The sequence below is a fragment of the Canis lupus genome, chromosome 7 (genome assembly GCF_003254725.2).
Source record: "Canis lupus dingo isolate Sandy chromosome 7, ASM325472v2, whole genome shotgun sequence".
NCBI lineage: Eukaryota > Metazoa > Chordata > Mammalia > Carnivora > Canidae > Canis > Canis lupus.
The window spans coordinates 8,068,377-8,088,731 of record NC_064249.1 but is presented as its reverse complement, the minus strand read 5'-3'; the positions used below and the strand labels follow the sequence as shown (position 1 = coordinate 8,088,731).

General features: G+C 39.5%; 1 protein-coding gene across 8 annotated transcripts in view; it reads right to left on the bottom strand.

Annotated features, from left to right (window-relative positions):
• Positions 1 to 358: 358 nt before the first annotated feature.
• Positions 359 to 20,355, bottom strand: part of HSD11B1 (hydroxysteroid 11-beta dehydrogenase 1) — a 65,509-nt gene continuing 45,512 nt past the window's right edge. For 7 of the 8 annotated variants that reach the window (XM_025429810.3, XM_025429805.3, XM_025429807.3 and 4 more), the window contains 2 exons: positions 2,577 to 2,720; positions 359 to 916 (listed from right to left, as the gene is read on the bottom strand). In XM_025429810.3, the coding sequence (XP_025285595.1) occupies positions 696 to 916; positions 2,577 to 2,720 (365 nt within the window). In that variant the 3' untranslated portion in view covers positions 359 to 695. The remainder of the gene's footprint in view (positions 917 to 2,576; positions 2,721 to 20,355) is intronic. The other variant, XM_049112069.1, reaches the window with a different exon arrangement.

Here is a 20,355-nt window from a genome sequence, read left to right as displayed (position 1 = left end):
TTGAAAGCTCACATGTAAAGTATAGATGCTTGATGCAGCCTGAGCTCAATAAACATGTGTAGGTTCTCTGGCTCCAGTTAACAGGGATTTCCACATCCATGGGTTTGCCCTAATGATTTATACCCACCCAGGTGTTCTCCTTCCCAGAGAAGCAATGTAAAATAATATAAAGAGTATCTGAAATATATAATAAGGTATGGACATGATGTCCACTAAATGAAGAGTAGGGTGATTTCTTTAACTCAAGAACAGAAAAGTTTCCGACCACAAAATACGAAATGAACACTGAAAATTTTCACTTGTATAGATCATGGTTTTAAAGGAGCCATACTGAATGAACTGAACTTAGAGCTACTAATTATGAATTTATAAAGTTGATATGACCTTTATTATAATTAATATTGTATTAATCATAATATTATATATGAGGTAAATTTGATAGAACTATTTTTTAATCGTACCTCTGGTTACTATCATTTTCATGACCACAGGTTGCAGTGGTTCATGACATTCATTATAATTACATTTCCACTGTGCAAGTGTTAGAGGAACTCCTTCAAATTGTGAGATGTGATGTGTGACTTCCAACTCTCTGGGGACACTCATTTGTCTCTCCGGGGAGATACCTTCATGGATGGAGCTCAGGTAATATCAGGATGAACAGTCCCTTCCCATGCCGCATCCTAAGGAAGTGCTTAGTTGTTTATAAATTTGTCCAGTTTATAACTTCTTAATGACAAGAATTCCAGGATCTTCCTCCCTGGATTTCCCAGTAGGAAAGCTGTCCAGACTGAGTTGTCATAGTACACTTCCTCTTGGCGCAGAGCTCCCCCTTTGATGATCTCCAGGGCACATTCTTCCTTTGAAGATGCTCCTACTGTGCTGAGTATCCCAGAAACGGCCTTCATGGCTGTGTCTGTAGAAATGAGAGAAGAGTGTGGTTATCCAAGACCAGTAGAGTCTACAAGGTGGAGGGTCTGTAGACAGCAACAGCTTAGCTGTTAGGGGCTGTTTGCCTGTGCTTGCTCTACAAGGCCTACAGGCCGTCTCAGAAGACTGGGTACATTTAGGGCCCACTCTGCAAAGAGAGGCTTAGAGTTAATGTGGGCCCTGTCTTCCTGGATGAAGATTTGGGGGGCAGTTAAAGGTGATGGAGAGATTTAAATCATGCTTCTCTCTTGTGCGTTTTGGATGGGATGAAAGAGTAATATGGAGGAGCAGAATGAGTATAGAAGCTAATGGAAAGTATCAGTGGGTAAAGCCAAGTGCTGTATGATAATGATTTACTAGCTTGTAAAAGGAGGATATGGACAAGAATCCAGGCCTTTGTTTCTGTCAACACAAACCACTTTCATTTGGAAGGAAAGTTAGTTATCTCTTCCAAATTTCCATGTCCTTTTTGCACAGCTTCTTTTTCTTTTTCTATCCTTGTTTCATTATGTGTCTTTCTTTCTCTCTTGTTCAAGAACAACCACTCAATTGACTCAATTACTCTTTAAATAAAGTTTTCTCATTGTACCTATTCTAGATAAACTTGCATTTGGACTTACAGAAAAGTTGTAAAACTTGTGCAGAATATTCCCTTGTAGCCTTCACTCTGCTTCCCCTAATTATAACGTCACACATAAGCACTGTACTATTGTCAGTGTACAATATATTTGGGACAAATTTACTAACTAAAACACAGACCTTATTTTGTTCACTAACAACCTTTTTGTGTTTGAGGGTCTTAGCCAGGATTACACTTAGTAGTAATTTCTTCTTATTTTCTCTCCAGTCTGTGACAGTTCTTCATTCTTTCCTTGTCCTTCATGGGCTTGACAGTTTTGAAGAGTATTATTAATCAACTGTTTTGTAGAATGTCAGTTTGGGTTTGTCCATTTCTCTCTCTTTTTAAAAAAAAATTTTTTTTTAAATTTTTAAGTAATTTCTACACCCAACATGGTACTCAAACTTACTACCCCGAGATCAAGGGCCTCATGCTCTACCGGCTGAGCCAGCCAGGTGCCTCTGTCCATCTCCCTCTGCTGACTAGATTGAGATTATGCCTTTTTGGCAAGAATATCACAAAAATGATACTGTGTCCTTCTCAGTGCATCATGTCAAAGGGTTATGAGGGGTGCCTGACCGGCTCAGTCAATAGAACATGCAATTCTTGATCTTGGGGTTGTAAGTTTGAGCCTCATATTGGGTTTAGAGATTATTCATGAAGAAGAAAAAGGTTCATGATATCAATATGTCTTATTACAGGTGATGATATTAAGAATAAGAAACTTGTACTTGATAAGCCTCAAAGAGGAAAGTAGTGGCCATCGAGTGTTCCTGAGGATGTAAAGAATAGGGTCAAGTGATGAGTCTGGTGTCACTCAGCACACTTGGTGGTCAGAATGGAAAGAAGGGTCAAAGAATAGTCAGAGGCTCCACTAGTGACAGAAGTGCTTCGTTAAATGGAGACTTGTGCTTTTGCTGGTTTTTAGTGCCTTACACATGAGTCAAAGAGTTCAGCACCTTCTTTGCCCACAATGGTAAGGAAGGCAGTCATCTGCAGGCTGTTTATTCCACTCTCTTCACCTTACCTGTGTTTATGAGGCCGAGGATACAGAGAGTGATCGACACATTGACCTTGGTCACTGAATGTTCCATCCTGACAGAGGAGAAAAATCCGTCCAGAGCAAATTTGCTTGCAGAATAGGGTGCAACAAGTGGAGAAGACATTTTCCCTAAATAATAAGGAAATGGGTTAAGAAGATGACCCATTTTAGCTTCTACAGAGATGATCTTTGCTTTATCTGTAGTAGGATTTGTAACCCCTGTGGAGTCCTTTTACCCTTTGAGACATAGTTTCTCTTTACTCCTATGAGATTATCATGCTGTGTTGAATTTCTTTTTTTTTTTTTTTTAATATTTTTTTTCAATTTTTATTTATTTATGATAGTCACAGAGAGAGAGAGAGAGGCAGAGACACAGGCAGAGGGAGAAGCAGGCTCCATGCACCGGGAGCCCGACGTGGGATTCGATCCCGGGTCTCCAGGATCGCGCCCTGGGCCAAAGGCAGGCGCCAAACCGCTGCGCCACCCAGGGATCCCCTGTGTTGAATTTCTGAAAGAAAAAAAGATTATTAAGGTATCAAAGAAACTCTCCTTGAAGAGATTGAGGTGGGAGGTGGGGTGGGCTACAGGAAAATCTTCTCTGAAGAGAGATTGGTTAGATTTTAATAAAGGTGGTAAATAAATGACCATAAAAGAGCCATGTAATCCCACAACTGCTAACTCTGCTACCTCTGAACCCAAGAATGCTGAGATCCGAAGGTTTGGGCAAGAGCTCTCTGCCAACATAGCAACCTATTATTGATTTTTCTTTCTATACAAGCGAAATGAAAATCCCTGCCTTTTTTTCTGCTTCTGCGTCTGCCTTCAGCTTGGGCCATGATCTTGGTGTCCTGGGATCAAGCCCCACATTGAGCTCCCTGCTTAGTGGGGAGTCTACTTCTCCTTCTCCCTCTGCCCCCTCTCCTGCACATGCTCTCTCTTTGTCACTCCCTCTCTCTCAAATAAATAAATGAATGAATAATCTTAAAACAAAAAACAAAAAGAAAAAAACCCCTGCTTTTCTTACTTTCATCATCCTGGTTAATTCTCAGCCAGTTTTTGGGAGGACATGTGGACATCTGCTTAATAGGATAACCTATTCATTATACCCTTTCTAAAGGGAGGGATTAGAAATGGCTTGAGACCTTAGACTCTGCTGATCAAAGAGTTATAACAGTTACTTTAGGATTTTTGTCTGCTAATTCTAAAATAAGGTCTTTTAAGGAATGTTCTCCATTGATTGCTTTTCCTCCTGAGTATCAGTCATATTTCCTATTCTTGTATGTAGAGAACTTTGCTGTGTATTCTTGATATTGTGAATGATGCTTGTAGAGCCTCTGGATTCTGACATATTCCTCCAAAGAATATTGATTTTTTTTTCATGTGGGCATTTAACTTGGCTGAAACCCTGTGTCTCTTGCAGCAGGGTTCAGCTAAAATATCCGTTGAATTATTTAATCTTATTTGGGCTTCTTGGTATCTACACTGCCTATGAGTGGTGTAATTTAGGGGACAAACAGATTTTGGAAGAGTCTGTATATAGAATTTGGTATTCTTCCCCTGTGGCTCGTTCCTTTCCAGGGTGTCCCCCTCCACTTTCTGGCTGCTACAGAAACCCTAAACTCTTCTTTCTGGTTCTTCAAGGTAGTAAGATGGCATTGTGTTGACTGTGGCCTGCCTTTAGGCATAAGCTGTAAAATTGGGAAACTCACCTAGTGTCAGTTCCCCCTTTCAAGTATCAACAAGACTCCAGTTTTTGTCAGCTTTTGCCTTTTCTCCCCATTGCCTTCAATGGTTGTTTTCCATATTTTGTCCAAAGTTTGATCTAATGCAGGCTGATCTGTTAGATACCACTCTGCCCTTATTGGAACTGGAAACTTGTGGGCGACCACGGACTAGCTGGAGTAACTGAACCAAACCAGGCCTCGACTTGCATCCCTCATTCACTCAAAAGGCTCAGGAGCCTAAAGGGTGAATAGTTGGTTGACGCTTGAGAAAGGGCTTGAGCAATGGTTTTCAGAGCTGGCTTGTGCAGTGATCGCCCACATAACACATTAGATACAATGTATTATGGCCTCGCCATAAAGTTGAATAGGGGTCTGTGCTGTCCTTGCTGGTCTGTTAACCATATCTAATATTTCTTTGAGGTATGTACATCTGGAGCAACAAGCTTATCTATTTACCAAGGTCTTCTGGCACCAGTGGGTCTGTCTTGCATGCTGATAAAGGGGAACCTTGGAGGGTTTCACAAACATGCTAAGAACAGATACTTCTTTGTCTTTGTTTTGCTTATGCTATATAATCTTGTAGAACCTTGAATAAAGCTGGCACTGCTTGGACATCATCCACTGTGTCCCCTCCTGTCCCCATCTCTTTACTTTTCTTTTATTTTCCTCATCCTCTTACCCTCGGGATCCTGATCGTGTTGCCGCAGAGCACACAACAGAAACTCTATAAATTCTTAAATGAAATTTCTTGCCAAATCAATGAAAAAAGAATGACTTAATCAATAAAGATGCTGGGAAAGTTGGTTAAGTCAGTGGCAAAAATTGTTAGTTCCTTGTTCTATATCATATATCCCCAAAATTCTAGATGGAAAATATGGCAGATGTTGTCTACCCAATATCCATTTCCCCCTTTTTGATAATAGAATTAGATTTTTTTTCTCAGAGCAGAAGTGTGTTGAGATAAAAATATTTATTTCCTCAAGATTCCCTTGCTCTTTTGTGAGGCCAAGTAATCTAGTTCTAGCCAGTGAGAAATCCTATAGATGGGGTCTCCAGGAAAGATACTGATTTCCTGCTGAAATAGGTAGATTCAGGTGGCATGTACCTTTTACATTTTGCCTTTCTTCTTTAATTCTAAAAGTACTTCAGATGTGATGCCTACAATTGCAGTGATCATTTGTGAACTTGAGGAAAACCTACATATTAAGGATTATAGCACGGAAATGTGGAATGAGCTTGGATTCTTTAAGATATAATAAGTCCACCAAACAAACTTTGAACTTATTACCTGAGAAAAAGTAAGCCCTATTTAGTGTTAAGTGATTGTAATTGGACTTTTTGTTATATGTGCAGCAGAATGCATCTTCTGACTGATAAAAAATAATTCAATCAGGAAAGAAGATACTATAGGTGAATATTTATCATATCCGTATTATAAAGGATCATTCTAACAGAAAAGTAAAAAAAAATGTGAAAAAGCAAAGAATACTTGATAATACAAAATGTAAAACTTCTGTAGTGAAAGCAATAACTATAATAACATCATTATAACAGTAAAAGGTAAATGAAAAACTAGAAAACAATTTGGAACATAGTGGACAAAAGATTAATATCTTCAATCTGAACTTTAATTACTAGTATATTAACTCTCAAAAAGATACAAACAAATCTCTTTAGGGAGCTGCTCCAGCTCCATTCTCAATCATGAGTTTTGGCATGAATGACTCTATGGTCAAGTTCCAGGAATGGGTGTGTGGCACAGGATGTCCAACCAGAGTATCTGATACCACTGGGTTGTTGACTAGTCTAGGACTGGACCAAACACTCCACTGGGGCTTCAGGACACATTGTTCGTTGCCTAATCAGAATTTAGTTCCCCTTTATTCTTTTGTAACTGAACCCCAGTTGAATTCATGTTTCCACCTGTTGTAGAGACTGCTAGCATGCTCTCATTATATCTTTTGCTCTTCTTTATTAGTGGAATCTCTGATTTGTGTCTGGGCAAATAATTATCTGGGATAAAGTCCACATTTCTCAGCTTTTTTCAGCCAATGTTGCCAAATGACTAAGTGCTGTCCAATGGGTTGTAAACAGAAATGTATCATATGATTTCTGGGATATGTCCTTAAAAGAAGAAATCAGTCTCTCCCTTCCACTCCTTCCTCCTTCTTGGTGCCTGAAGGTGGATATGATGGCTGTGGCTTCAGAATGATCTAGGACCATGAAGTAGAAGCCACATGGTGAGAATGGCAGAGCATTGAGACAGGAGGGAAACTGGGTGACCATGGAGCCTCTATCCTAGCTCTACCTCCAGGACTGCCTACCTCCAGACTTGATTTACTTTTCAACTTATTTAACCTACTGCTATTTTAGGTTTTCTGCATTAGAGAGCTGAACCTAATCCTTACTGATAGTCCTTCTTACTTTTATGCTGCCCATGTTCCAAAGGAAATTTGATTCCATCTCTAACTCTAGGGTTGGGCTTGTATAATTGATTTAATCTAATCTCCTAGTCCATAATTGACACAGGAATGAGTATTTGGCCCATCTTGGAGGAGAATTTTGTTGGAGGGTCTGAGAAAATTCTTTATTCTTCTGGGGGAGTTTCTTAAAGTAGCCATTTTGTTTCTTTTCTACTGGACATTCTTGTGAATGGATATGGGGGCTAGAATTACTGCAGCTATTTCACTATCAGCCTGGGGATGAAATCACACATGGAAGGCAGCAGAGCCAAGAGAATCATGGGGACACTGAACTCAAGTCAAGTCAACCCTATTTTAGTATATGTGCTGCCAAAGTGAGCACGAGCCAAGTCAACCCTAAATCTGGACTTCCAGTTATGTCAAAAATCTTTCCTATTGTTTGAGCTAAAAATAGACCCAAATTATTTATAAGAGTAGCATAGTGGTTAAAAGTATGAGCTCTATAATTAGATGACCTGAGTGTGAATCCCAAGTATGCCATTTCTTAGCTGTCATATGTGGGTAATAATACTGCTAAGCTGAAACAATCCATGTAATATACTTAGCGCAAACTCTGGCACATAAAAATTATCTAGTAAATGTGATTGTTATTGGTATTCATGTTTCAAATTGGTGAGAAAAGTACATACTATTGAAAAGATTATGTTGGGACAAATAGGCTACTTAGAGAAAAGTACCCTTCTAATAAAAAAATTCAAATTATTTTAGAGAGTATACATGGAAAGTAACAAATAAAGGGTCAATATATGATCTCAAGGTAGGAGATACTTTTTAAAGCATGAAATCAAAGGCATACATTATGAAAGAATATATAAAGAGATTTGAATATATAACACTTAAAAGACTTCTGGAAATGCTCACCACTGCCTTCCTACATACATACCCTTCAAAAAGATCTTGCCTTCGCAGACATAGAAGGTCAAGCCAGTGATAGCTAATATGCACAATGGTTTGAACATACATCGTGGTCTCTCTCTTTAAAGATATTGAAATAAGTGATGCAAAGATTCTAATTAGCTGCTGTTGGATTTTGAACTAAAAAGTCGTGTGGGTTGGGACTGGGGTAGCTATTTCCTGCCATGGAAAGGAATAAACAAACAGAGAAGCAGCCATGTGAAGTAAACAAAACAATCACAAAAATTGGAGCTAAATAGGAGCTATCATTTATTTAGGTCTTATGTGCTAGTCTCAAGGCTAAATAATTGCCTAAAGTTGCATAGTTTATGAGTAGGAGAACCAGGAGTCAAATCAGGATTCAAATTTGACTCTAGTGGCCATGAATTTCAAGCAGTAGGTGAGATTTCCTCATGTTCTTTTAATTTTTTTAAATTTAAATTCCAGCATAACTAATATACAGTGTTAGATTAATTCCAGGTATCCAATATGATGATTCAACAATTCTATACATCACTCAGTCAGAAGCCACTGTTCTTTATCTGAGTATTTTTCAGAAGCCAGATGTTAAATCCAGCCATTCCTGAGTTGGTGAAGATTCTCTCTACGTGACAATTGAGCCTCAAATAGGCAAAATGTATATATGTATTTTTTTGGAGGGCAGCAAAGCAGTTTATTGAGCGATAGTAAAGCGATAGTACAGAGTTCCCAGAGAGGGAGGAGACCCAAGAGGGTTGCCGTAGGCAAAATTTAGGAATAGTAGTGTTATTTTCACTTCTAAGATGACAGACAAGGGCACCCAGAGGGCTAGCAACTACTAGGTTCTTTGTGTTAGTTTCCTAGAGCTGCCATAACAAATTACCACAAACTTGGTGGCTTTAGGCAACAAAAATTTATTCTCTCATAGTTCTGGAGACTACAAATACAAAACCAAGGTATCAGCAGGATCATGTTCCCTCCAAAAAGGCTCAAGTGGAGAATCTTTCCTTGTCTCTGCAAGCTTCTGATATCAGTCTGGTGCTAATCTTACATGTTCCATGGTTTATAGATGCATCACTTCAATCTCTGTCTCCATTTCCATATGGCCTTCTCCAATTTTGTGTGTAAGTTACTCTTCTTATTAGGATACTTGCCAATGGATTTAGGCCATCAATATAACCTGAGATAATCTGATCTTGAGATCCTTACCTTTATTACATCTGTAAAGACATTTTTCATAAAAGGTCACACTCACAGGTTCTGGGTTGACATGTCAGCTCACATTACCCTTCTAGATGATAATAAAGATATTGACTATGGTATTTTGTGTGTCTGCCCAGATAGCAACAGGGATGCAGAAGCAAGAGACTATGTGAACCCATAGTCTGAAGTCCTGTAACAGTGATTTTGTCCCACTAAGGGAGCTTAGTGTATCCCACTCTCTGTCTTTAATTATGCCTTAGGTTATGTTCAAAGTACAAAAAAGATCTCCAATTGTTTCTTAGGAGGAAAGGAGAGATTTTGTTGCTGGTGATGTTTTTGTTGTTGTTTTCTTTCCAGAGAGGAGAGTGAGAGAAGAGAGAAAGACAAAGAGGAAGAGAGGAGAAAGATAGAGAAACAGTAGGATATGGCAGAAAAAGTTACCAGATAAGATGTATGGTTAAAAAAAAACTATATATATATATATATATATATCTATATATATATATATATATATAAGATTTTATATATTTATTTGATAGAGCACAAGTGGGGAGAGGGGCTGAGGAAGAGGGAGAAGCAGATGCCCCTCTGAGCAGGGAGCCCAATGTGGGACTTGATTTCAGGACCCTGGGATCATGACCTCACCTGAAGGCAGACACTTAACCAACTGAGCCACCCAGACTCCTCTAAAAATATTTTTAAATGGTGAAGAAAGTACTGAGTTACTAGACAATAGTCAAGATTGGACAAAGACTGTTGAAAACTCATTAACCTTTATTATGAAAACCATACATGAGGTACACTGCAACTGTCATTGACATTTATTATAAATTTTATCTCTTAAATTTTGTGATCTGGCATTGATCTGCAGACCTTTAAACCAGTTATTCTCAAATTCAAATATGGAGAGTTGGGGCACCTGTCTGGCTCAGTTGGTACAGCATGCAACTCTTGATCTCGGGGTTGTAAATTCAAGCCCTATGTTGGGAGTAGAGATTACTTAAAAATAATAAGATCTTAGAAAACAAACTCAAATATGAAGAGAACTGCAGATTTTAGTCTACTCCCTCCCCAGAGTCCTCTAGTCTGTGTTCTGGGTCTGTGTTGAAGGGTTCAGTAAGGAAAGGCCTTTTTCCATAAACCATATTTATGGTGGGCTTTGAGGGTGGGTGTGGGAACCAGAGATGCATGGTAACATATGTTCATTGAACATGATCTAGGAACTCCTAGAAGAAATAAAGAGGGGAGGTCTTTGGAAGGTGCTGAAGTTTTATACAGGAACTGGGTGAGCAATCATTGAATTATGAGTTATTGTGTCTCTTTAAAGCCCAAATTAGTGTGACCTGGGAAAAATGTGTCCCAAACCCAAGATGAATATTTAGGTGAAGAAAGATCTTGGACTAACGAGGAAACTTCAGATTTCACCTTCAGGAGGTAGATTGTGAAGTCTACTTTGATAAGAGAAGGTACAGAAGGGCCAGGGAAGTATGGGAGTAGCTTGTACAAAGACTAAAGGTGAGGATGAGTTAGTGATAATGAGTAGCCACTAGAGCAAGAAAAATAATAACACAGTTCATTATATTTTCTCCTTTTCAAAAGTATAGGGTAATAAACACTTGTCCAAAACCCATAGTGTCCGATGTGTAAAATAATTTAGAATTATTTTTTGATTTTAGGAGGTGGCATGGGGCTTATAATGTATATTATATAGCACTCCCAGTAGAGTCTGGGGAGGCATGCTGAAAGCAAAAACATTATTATTTCTGCATTAAAATATTTGAAGATTTATTCTGAGATAAGAGCTTTAAGTAGCTTCCCTTCAATTCAAGTTAAATTAACTATAGAGAATTAATTATGGGGAAAAAAAATCCTTAGTATTTAGAGCTCCCAACCCCCACTCCACGCCCCAGCCCATAGCTTTTTGGATTTTGGAGTTGCAGATAAAGGATTTTGCGAACCAGTCTAGGCTCACTAAAGAAAAGCTGAAACATGTCAAAAAGTAGAAAAAAGAGAAGAGAAGGGAGAAAAATCTCCTAGGTGTTCACTATTCCAAAACAAATCTGGTGCATTTCATTAAAGCCCACTTTCTATTCACAGAGCTGTTCTTAAACATTTTCCCATATAATGCTGATTCTCTTGTGTGAGGGAACCTCTGTATCATTCTTTATGTAAAATATATTGAGAAGTTTCAGAAAGCTGAAAAGGACAAGGCCCCTCCAAAAACCCAGATTTTTAATTTTTTTTTTAGAAAGATTCTGTGAGTTAAGGGGCCCTGGCCAAGATGGAATAAATAATATGTAACAACATGTTAAAAATTGACTTCTCCCACTCTAGTTTGAGTTGAGGTTCAAAGGCTGAGAGCAAAGTAACTGGCAAAGACTTCCATCTTCAGAAGGGAGGTTCCAGACTGCCTGGACAGCACATGGTAACACAGATAAGCAAAACCCCCAAAACACCCCAAACCAAAAGGTGTTTGTAACATATGAACCTGCAACCATCCTGAGGGAATTAAAGGCCAGAAGGTGAAAAAACCAAAAGGAACTGGGTAGGGAGCGGAAATGAACAGCGTCTCAGTGATCTTCCAAGGAGAAAGGGTAAGCCTTCTCATGTCTATCCTTGTGATAGAAGCTCTAAGGGCACCTCAAGGAGAGCTTGTCCCTAGGACCTTGAGGAGCACCAAGGAATGGGGTTTGACTAAACCTGAGAGGTTCTGGTTATTATGGGCAAGGCCACTACAGAGTTGGTGGTATGGGGCTTTGTCCTAATGCGCACCCCTTCTTCCCCATTGTCATTCCCAATCTTGTCCCAAAGGACAGCCCCAAGTGGTGAGTGTACCCCCCTGTATTCCCACTGTACCCCCAGGGCCTGAGGGAAATAAATAACATAAGCATCTGCTGTCCACATCACAAGAAGAGCTAGCAGTGTTCCAGCGGGGGCTTCCTAAGACCCCACAAAAACACTCAATGCAAGAGTCAGGTTTGGTCATCCTCTGAGGTCAGAGAGCATGAGCTTTGAACAAGTGCTGTGGCCACAGTTCAGTGGTACATCTGGTAGGGGGCCAGCCTAGTGGGTGGGACCTTACCTCTCCTGAACCTCCTTCTTCCCTGTGCCCCCTATTTTCTTTTAAACAAGAGGGGCGAGGCAGCCTGGTAAATGAGGAGGAGATAGGGAATGAGAGGAAAAGCTGAATCCAACTCTTTCCTATCCCTGTTTCCTATAGCAGGTTAGAGCTTGATCGGGGAGAAGCTTTAGTTAAATTACTCGTGACTGGACATTTTAATTACTGAAGTGAGACCTTTCTTGAGACTGGAAGCAGCTAGAGGATCTTTTATTATCCTAGCGCGTTGCCATCTGCCTGCGATCACATCCAGTTTCAGGGATGAGCTAACCCATAAATGGGTCTGCGGGAAAGAATAAAGTTGTTTTCTGATTGCAGCATACAAGATCCACTTGTTCAATTACCAGTTAGAAAATATGCCAGAGTATGAGGTTAATTAAATCAAATGAACAAGTAAATAAATATACTAATTTGCACGAAACTGTCATGAAAGTGAGGGGGTCGACGCCTGAGTGCTTCTGTCCTGGGTTAACTTTTGTTTACGTGGGGAGAATGGAGCCATCACAGCAGAACAGATAGATGTCAGCTAGATTTCTCTCCGGGGAAGTTTTAGACCGCAAAGAAACAGAGCTCTGGGGATCATATTTTCTGAAGCAAAATATGGGACATGGAGTCTGACAAGTAAGAGTGCAGACTTGGTGATGAATGGGACATACTGTTTGCAATTAGCTCTGTCCCAGAAACGTTGGGACTTAGCCACTGTAGGAACAGCAAGAGCCAGAGGGCTGGCAGCTTAGCTGTGTGCTGGAGCTTGTTAGCTGAGAAGAAGAGGTCAAAAGCAGGCCTCAGTGCTTTTGTTCATCCACTCCACACCCTCCATCCCCAACTGCCCTGCTGAGATTTTGAAATTACAGTATTTCCATTTCAAAGGCAGATTTTAAACTGCTTGAATTGAGAACTCTGAAGAAAGTGTGCAGGATTGAAAAGCTTCATTTCTGCCTGCCTTCAGACTTTCAGAGTGACCCCAGGCAAATGCACCACATCTTCTACTGAGTGAGCCTCAACTTGGGGTTCACCATTCCCTGATGGCTTCGAGGAGGGGAACTCATCCTGGATCCTGCTCCTTTTATCCAGTTCTTCCTAAAAATATTTCCTTAGCTGGGCCCCTCACGGTCCAACTCCCTTAGTTGTTTGGGTTGATTCGGGTTCTAAAAATAAATCATCTTTCTACTGCAGGCTTAGGAGAACCTGAGGTGTCGTTGTAAGTATTAAGACAACCCACAACCCAGTGGTAACAGAAGCAACGTGGACTGGATGGGGATGTCCAGGGAGAGCATATTGAGTGAAAAGAGAAGGGGGCTCAGGATGAAAAGAATCCTAAGGAAACCAGCAGTAAGACTTTGGAATAAAGCGAACTGAGACATGGCATTCAGGGTGGCCAGAGGACATGACCCTGAGGGGACTGTTTTGGCTGGACATATAAGAGGGGTGTATGGTGTTGAAACAGTGCAAAATACATCAGAGATAAGTGAGATAAAACCGGTTACTAGGTTTTGCAAGATGACTTTGGCAAGAGCTTTTCTTGCGTAGGTACAGGCCATGAAATATGGCTCCTCCTATTGTCCTGAGCGTTGAGCACATCTCCTAAGGTGAGAATAAAAGAGTAGATTTCAAGAGCCCCACAGTTGAGGGGTGGGCCCATCCGGTTCCACGAGCATTACCTAATCACCCACATCCAGCTTAAATAGTTGTGCTTAGAGAAAGGAGAATGGTCATTGTCATATGTGTTCATCCACTGGGGGTCAGGGAGGCATTTGCATTCTTATCACCTTAAGTTGCACGAGAGGGGATTTAAGATTATTTGGAGACCTTTGCAAGTATCCACTGGAGTTTGGGAACTAGTTGAATGCATCGTGGGATCAAATATATCGATAAGCATCAGGCTTCTCAGAAATCAAATGTGGAACCTGTGGAGGGGAGCTGGCCTGGGGTCCCCTGCGCTTGGATGGTGGGGTGGACTGGGCCAAGGGGGATGGGCTGATCAAAGCCTTGGAGCTGAGGAAGAAGCCAAAAAAGAGTCAGCTGGAGGAAGTATTAGCACATCTCCTACAGGGGATCCCCAAGGAACCCATGAGAAAGCCCCACAAAATCCACCCATATACCTCTTCCAAGTCACTACACCCCTAGGATGGGGACTTTTTCTTTTGAAATAATTTCAAACTTAGAGAAGAGTTGCAAGAATTGTACTCCCTTTTCTGAACCATTTGGGAGTAATTACTGTAATTGAGGTCATTGTGATCTAATGTCCCATCACCCCCGAATAAGTTAGTGTGAATTTCCTTCACATTCTCAGACATAACCACAATGCATATCAAACCACAACCATATCAAAATGTGGGAAGTAATTTATTGGTTTCCTAGATCTGCCGTAACAAATTACCATAAGCGGCTGACTTAAGACAACAGAAATTTATTCTTTCACAGTTCTGGAAACCAGAAGTCTGAAGTGAAGGTGTTGCCTGGCTGCACTCCCTCCAAAAGCTCTAGAGGAGAGAGAAGCCTCCTCTAGAGCTTCTTCTAGTTTCTAGTGGCTGTCAGCATTTCTCATAACCATATCACTCCAAGCTCCACCTCTGTTTTCACACAACTGTATCTTTCTGTCTATGTCTTTTCTTCTGTCTCTTTTTATTTTATTTTTTAAAGGTTTTATTTATTTATTGGAGAGAGAGAGAGAGAGAGACAGACACAGAGCACGAGCAGGGGGAGGAGGCAGAGGAAGAGGGAGAAGCAGGCTAGATCCCAGGATCCCAAGATCATGACCTGAGTGGAAGGCACACATTTAACCAACAGAGTCATCCAGCCACCCCTCTTCTGTCTCTTATAAGGACACTTGCCACTGGATTTAGAGCCCACCCAGGTCATCCAGGATGATCTCATCTCAAGATCCTTAAATTAATTACAGCCACAATGACCCTTTTTCCAAATAATGTCACATATATAGATTCAGGGAGTTAGGACATAGACATATCTTTTTGAGGATCGCCATTCAATCTACTACAATATCTTGTAAGATGCTACTTTAAAAAACCCCTATCTTAACCAACGTTAAGTGTACAGTTCAGCTGGATTAAGTACGTTCATATTGTTGTGCCAGTTATTACCAGCATCCATCTCCAGAGCTCTTTTTATCTTGCAATGCTGAAATTGTGTATCCACTAACAGTCACTCCCCATTCCCCTCTCCTTCTAGCCCCTGGAACTACCATCCACCTTCTGTCTCTATGATTTTTGACTACTCTAAGTATCTTATGTACGTGTAATTATATAATATTTTCCTTTTTGTGACTGGTTCATTTCACTTAACATAATGACCTCAAAGTTCATCCATGTTGTAGCATATATCAGGATTTCCCTTTTTTTAAAAGGCTTAATTGTATGTATATACTATATTTTGCTTATTCACTCATCTGTTGATGGACATTTGTGTTGCTTCCATGATTTAGTTATTATGAATAATGCTTCTATAAACCTGAGTATACAAGTATCTTTTTTGAGGTGTGCTTTCAGTTCTTTCAAGTATATACCAAGGAGTATGATTTTGGGATCATGTGGTAACTCTATTTCTAATTTTTTAAGGAACTTCTATACTAGTTTCCATAACGGCCGCACCATTTAACATTCCCACCAACAGTGCACAAAGGTTCCAATTTCTCTAAATCTTAACAGATCTTGTTACTTTCTGTTCTTGTTTTTATTTTGTTTTGTTTCTAATTTTTGATAATGACCACCCCAGCAGTTGTTAGGTGGTATCTCATTGTGGTTTGGATTTACATTTGGATAATTAGTGATGTTGAGCATTTTTTTCATATACCCGTTGGTCATTTGTACGTCTTCTTTGGAGAAATGTCTACTTAAGTCCTTTGTTCATTTTAGAATCATGTTTTTCTGTTGTTGAGGAGGGTGGTACTTTAAGACAGTAAATATCATGTTTCTTATTAAACTTTTATTCACTAGTTTTGGCAACCATTGATGTTTTCTGGCTGAATTATTACTAATTCTTTTTTTTGAATTATTACTAATTGTTTCTAATTTCATCACTCTTTCTAAATTTATCATTTAGCTTTCCACCATATGGAAATGTCTTCTCACTCCCCATTTTTCCATGTACTTATTTATATCATCATGGGTTTTTATTGTATCTTATGGCTTATAATCCGTTATTATCATTATTTAGTTGAATGCCCCAATGGTTCCAGGGTTGGCAAGCGGGAACCTTTTAAAAGTTTCTGTGTCCTAGTAACATGTCGTTATTATTCTTTGGGAAGTTTTTTAAATTACTGGCACAAGATTTTCAGGTTCATCTTAAACCTTTTCTGGCATTGTCCTGGAATCAACCATTTCTCCAAGAATACTTGGATCTTTTTAGTGGAGAATGATGTTTAGAAACCAAGATCTAGACACTCAGTGTGCTCCCAGGTCCTCTCAGTAGACAGAGCTAGGGAATATATGCGTGCATATATAGACATACACATCTATATTTCCATATTTAACCATGGATATTAAGAACAATTGGTTCATAGATACCTCCAGGTCCAATCCAATATCACAGGCTTCATTCTACTTTGTAACGCTAACAACAAGATCCATTATCCTTAATATGTATTACTTATTTGATGAATTCCCCTCATATGTGATTATTCTTTAGTTATTTCTGAGCCCTTTGTGTGGGTGCCCTTCTTATCCCAACCGGGCTCTGGCACTTCATCCTAGGGCACATGGGTGACCTCTTTACTCCATGTTGGGCTGTCCCTTGGCAGCACCCCTTGCAGATGTCCGTATTCTCTCTCTTAGTTCTAACGCTCCATGCCAGGTACCACATGGACACCCTTCTTGGTCCACTTGAGCTCTGAAACTTCGTACCAGACTACCATTGCTGCTTCTTGTATGGACATCCTCCTCATCTCATCTCATCTCATCTCATCTCATCTCATCTCATCTCATCTCATCTCATCTCATCTCAGTGTTGATATCTCAAGCCACGCTGCCATTGCTGCTACCTGACACAAACCTGCCCTGGCCTGCCCCAGTTGGACAACCTGTGCTGACAGGAGCAGTCTTTAAGGAAGATTATCCAAAGGCTAATACAAATGACTCAGACACATCAACCATCGTGTACCCTGCTTCTTTCCTAACTCTGTCCTCCCTGTGGCCTCACTGGTTAGACCTGAGTCAATGATTGTGCCTCCAGACTGGTCAGGCCGTGAATAACTTGGGGCATTGACTTATAAAATTCAGCAGCACCAATTAGATACCTCTTCCTTCCAGGGGGAGTTTGGAGTTGGGAGATTGAGAGACCAGGATAGCTGGTGATGGGGCGGAAACTCAAAGCATATAGAAAGCCATTGGGCTGAGGAAAGGGCTGCGGCAGCCAGGTTGAAGCAGGTTCCAAATGAAGGAGGGGCTAATGGAGAGAGAAGAAAGGTGCACAAAGGTGCTGAGAAAAGCAGGTATGGCAAAGCCATGCTATCTCTGGGGGATCCTGGCATGGCCTTATATTCTTGCAATGTCTAAGCTATCATTGCTGTATGGCCAGCTGCCTCCCTAGGGATGGGCTGAGACAGATGGATGTCCAATGTAGGCCAGCGATGTGACACCCCTTCAAAATAGTATTCTTTAAATATTGCTTAATATGGGGCAGTTGGGTGGCTCAGTGGTTGAGGGTCTGCCTTCAGTTCAGGTAGGGATCCCTGGGGTCCTGGGATCGAGTCCCGCATCGCGCTCCCCGTGATGTCTGCTTCTCCCTCTGCCTATGTCTCTGCCTCTCTTTCTGTCTGTGTCTCTCATGAATAAATAAATAAAATCTTTAAATAAATAAATGAATGAATAAATAAATATTGTTTGACATTTATTTGATGTTAATTACTTTCCTAATGCTAGAAATAAAGGGTTTATCGTATGCACTGACTACCTGGGAGTTCCTGAACCAGACAACTTTGTGGGCAAATATCAAAAAATTTAAAACCCACGGAGTAAAATGGACTATGCATTAATTGGATCTTCACATTTAGTTGACTGTGATGACTGACTTCAGGCACATGCCAGCGGGCTATTCTCAGCGTTGGTAGCTTTGCTTGCAGATTAGCAGACATGGTTGAAAAAAATCCTCCGATAAATGTTCTCCTACGTATTTCTGTGACTGGACTGATGATTATATCCTGATAGATTCTCAGCATGACATTTTCTGAGTGAAATGATGGAAGTACTTTTGAGGCTATTGATACATATTGCCAAATTGCTTTAGACAAAAAGAAAAATGAGGGGCTAGACTTTTAAAGATCAGTGGTAGAAACCACTTAAAATTAATTAAAAAAAAAAAAACAACCCACACTTTTCTCCACCAGGAGTATATCGAGAGTGCCCAGCTTATTATACCTACTCTGTGGAGTGAACAAAGTTCTCAGCAATTGACAATTTTGTAGGCAAACAAACACACAAAACAACAAAAATCAACAGTCCACTCCCACCATGGCATTTAGTAGTTTGAATTTGCTAATGTAATAGTTTCAGTCACTTGAATTTGCTTGTTTACTTGTGAGATTGAGCACAATCTCAGTCCTCCCCTCCCCCCAAGTCAGCCCCATGGGAGGAGTAATATTTTGGTTCTAGTTACCACATAGAACTCGATCCCTTACTTTAAAAAAATTATTCTGATTTTTCTAATTATTCTAAGCTTATTGTACAATAAATAGCTCTGAAGTCTATAAAATGAAAGGTAAAAGCCCCTTTCTTTAAACATAGTTGGACTCATACTATATATACTGTTCTCTAAATTACTTTTCTTTCAAGCATCATGATTTTTATAGTCAGCATGTATAAAAATTTACATAATATTTCACTGTATTAGAAACCTGTCACTAGTAGTGGACATTCAGATTGCTTTCAGTTTTTTTATAACTGTAAACAATGCGATAGTCGTTTACACTGGAATGGAGGCTCCACAGTGATGCACCTTGCCTTGCCTTCCTTGCTCCCTGCCATAGCCCTGGCATCTGGTACTGTGTGTGGCTCAGAGTGGATCCTCAATTCATATTTTTGGAATAAATGAATGAATATATTTCACAAATACTTTTGCAAGTTCATGTGTAGAGTACATTTCTCAGATGTGAAGTCATGCTCTCTCTCCCTAGGCATTCCGCATCTTGAAGTATCTTAAGTGGACTTCTACTTATTGAAATTAATACTTATTTCAACAAGTATTTGAACAAGGAATTCTCCTTGGGTCAAACCCAACTGTCTAAAGCTGTATATTCACACCATGTCAAATTCACTTTTCACTTTATTAATTTTATATTTAGCTGAGTTTCAAAGATATGCCTTTGTCAATGTTTCCAACAAGAAGTTGCATATGAAATCGATTAGGTATATTTATTATTAGGCAAGTTTTGCTAACATCTCAGTGGGCAGGGGCATGGGAAAACAATTCACAGAATAGAAAATAAAAATATCCCATAGACACATGGAAATGAAATTAATTCACTAATGACCAGGCTTTTATTAAATATCCACTACATGCCATATGCTGTTACATGGAATAAGATATAATAGTAATCAAAAATAGAATACCACTGGTCTCAAAGGGATTATTTTTGCTCCACATATTGGACCTCATGTTCCATGTCACAAATAAACAAAGAAATGAAAATTATGACTACTAAACACATTTTTTTCTTCTTACAAACTTGTCAATTACCAAACACTTTGTGAACTCTGCAAAGTAGGTGTGAGAGAGACACTCATGTCTATACTCAGGGTGAAAATGGGGCATGATGTTCATATTTATCTAAATTCATTTTAATTTTTGTCTATTTAAAAGTCTAGCCTTTATTTTTTCCTTTTATCTAAGGCAGTTTGGAAATATGTACCAAAAGCCTTCAAAATGTTTCTATCATTTCACCCAACAAATCTAGTACTAAGAATTTATCGAGGAAATAATCATCAACTCCGCTACTGATTTACATAGAAGGCATTTATTACAGGATTTTTAAAATAGCAAAACATTGAAAGGAACCTAAATGTCTGGCAATAGGAAAATAATTGTTTTATATCTCTATATCTGGAAAGAAATTCTCAAAAATATTGGCATGATTGTGGATGATTTTTACTTTAAGTTTTATACTTCTTTTTTCAGATATTCATAGAGGGTGTGTGTGTGTGTGTGTGTGTAATTTTTAAAATTAAAGAAACATTTAAGAAAGTTGTTGGGGACATTGCTCTTTTCTTTACTTTATGCCTTCACTTTGTAGTCTTTTATGAGAAATTTATTTAGGATATTATTTGCTTCCTGTAATACCTCCTTCTTTTGAATATAATCTTATCTATATACTGACCTTCCCTCTTGTTCTTTCTGTTAAGAAAGTTCAAGAG